This window comes from Aplysia californica, unplaced genomic scaffold (assembly GCF_000002075.1).
Source record: "Aplysia californica isolate F4 #8 unplaced genomic scaffold, AplCal3.0 scaffold00008, whole genome shotgun sequence".
NCBI classification, from domain to species: Eukaryota; Metazoa; Mollusca; class Gastropoda; order Aplysiida; family Aplysiidae; genus Aplysia; species Aplysia californica.
The window spans coordinates 3,157,313-3,159,267 of NW_004797278.1; the positions used below are offsets into that span (position 1 = coordinate 3,157,313).

The 1,955-nt window shown below is 40.1% G+C and overlaps 1 protein-coding gene across 1 annotated transcript in view; it reads left to right on the top strand.

The window, feature by feature from the left end:
• Positions 1–1,955, top strand: part of LOC101852662 (synaptotagmin-A) — a gene marked incomplete in the record, with an annotated part of 25,469 nt that overhangs the window by 22,194 nt on the left and 1,320 nt on the right. The window contains 1 exon segment of the mRNA XM_035969712.1: positions 1,453–1,625. Coding sequence (XP_035825605.1) covers positions 1,453–1,625 — 173 coding nt within the window.

Consider the following 1,955-nt stretch of genomic DNA (forward strand, 5'->3'; position numbering starts at 1 on the left):
TGAGTGGGTCAGTGGATTGGTGGATGGAACGACCGGATGGGGAGGAGATAGGTGGGTGGATGGAGAGAAGGGGGATGGGTGGATAGATGGGGAGTGGATGGATGGATGGGAGGATGAAAAATGAATGGATGGAGAGTGTGTGAATGGATGGATGTAGATATGGATGTGGAGTTTATCGGTGGATGGATGGAGAGATAGGGGGATGTTTGGATGGGTGGATAGATAGATGGATGTGAGGTTATGTGGGATAAAAATGTTCTCTCAACAATTCATATCACAAGGTAATATAATATAGAGCTGATGGGATTTTCGTAAAACCAGATTTGGGGGTATAGTACCTTTTGCAATGGAACCCTTCCGAATTCTTATACTCATTGTACTCAGCACAGACCGTAGTTTCATAGCTATACGTGTACTGAAGGAAGGGGCGTAATAGGTGACACGACGTCGTGGAATCAGGCGCTCGTCAATTTTGGGCATATGGAGTTATAGGTATAATTTTAAAGCCTGTTCATTTGTCTTCCGTTTGACGAGTGGGAAAAAAATACCCATCTATCTTGAATAGAAGTCGAGATATTTGCGATTAAAAGAGGTAGGGGTCACCAAGTGTGAAAGGTAAATTTAGCGAGAATATAGTTCCAAAGTTTGAAGAGTTCTAAAGCTTGAGTGTCCATAGAACTTGTAAATTTACGTTTTCTGTGCCTTTAATTAGCGTTTTTCAGTAAAAATCCACACAGCTATATGTTTTTAAAAGAACATAAGAGGCGTGAAGCCCCCCCCCCCCCACAAAAAAAAATAATTAAAAAAATAAATTCGATAACAACTGTCAAACGAGGGCCTGAATTCACCATGATGCCTCAGATTTTTGGACTATCATGACAGGAAAAGTTTGAGTTCTTTCTTTACAAACTGTTGAAACAAATCCCAAATTATCGCCGTTATTCCTTATTGCCGTATTTGCAACCTCAGTGGTTTTTTTTGTCCTGTCTCCATTTTTAAGAACAGTGAAAAGAATTCTTTACAAAAGAGTGAACTTAAAAAGAAGTAACATTTTCAATGTTAAAAATAATGGAGATATGACAAGAAAGCACTGAGTTCACGGTATGTTAAAATACGAGGTAGTCAGTAAAAACACATACTTTAAATTGTCGCTTTTAAGGACAAGCGGGCTAACCCAGATTTCTGGGGTCTCCAGAAATCTTGACCTACATCAAAAGTGGGCATTGCCCTGCCTTAAGAAAAAGTTTGGTTTCATTGATGTGTATATTTGTTTGGTTATAGAGAAAACTCTCCTTGTGTTTTAAGGAAACTGAACAAGGGGCTAAAACTTTTCCTTCGATTTTCTCAAAATAGCGTTTTTCGGGATAGCCCACTTGTCCTTAAATGCCACCCAAGTATTGTACTGAAAAAAATAAATTAAAAAAACAACTATTTCTCACTGAATGTCCTCAGAGACCTACATAAAGATAACTCTGATGTACGACGGGCGACAGCTCAAGAAAAGCAAGACTTCCGCGAAGGGGAACGATCTGAACCCCGTGTATAACGAGACGTTTGTCTTTGATGTGCCTGCCTATCAGCTGGACAAGGTGTACTTCAGTATAGCAGTCATTGGCGTGGAGAAAGTATGTTGTTGTTGTTGTTGTTGTTGTTGTTGTTGTTGTAGGTGGTGGTGGTGGTGTCGTTTCTGTTGTTACTATAGTAGTAGTTGTTGCTGTTGTTGTTGGTGGGGGTGGTCATGGGCGTGGAGAAGGTATATTGTTGTTGTTGTTGTTGTTGTTGTTGTTGTTGTTGTTGTTGTTGTTGGGCGGTGAGGGTGGTGGTGGTTGTAGTGGTTTTGTTGTTGTTGTTGTTGGTGGTGGTGAGGATGTTGTTGTTGTTGTTGTTGTTGTTGTTGTTGTTGTTGTTGTTGTTGTTGTTGTTGTTGTTGTTGTTGTTGTTGTTGTTGTTGTTGT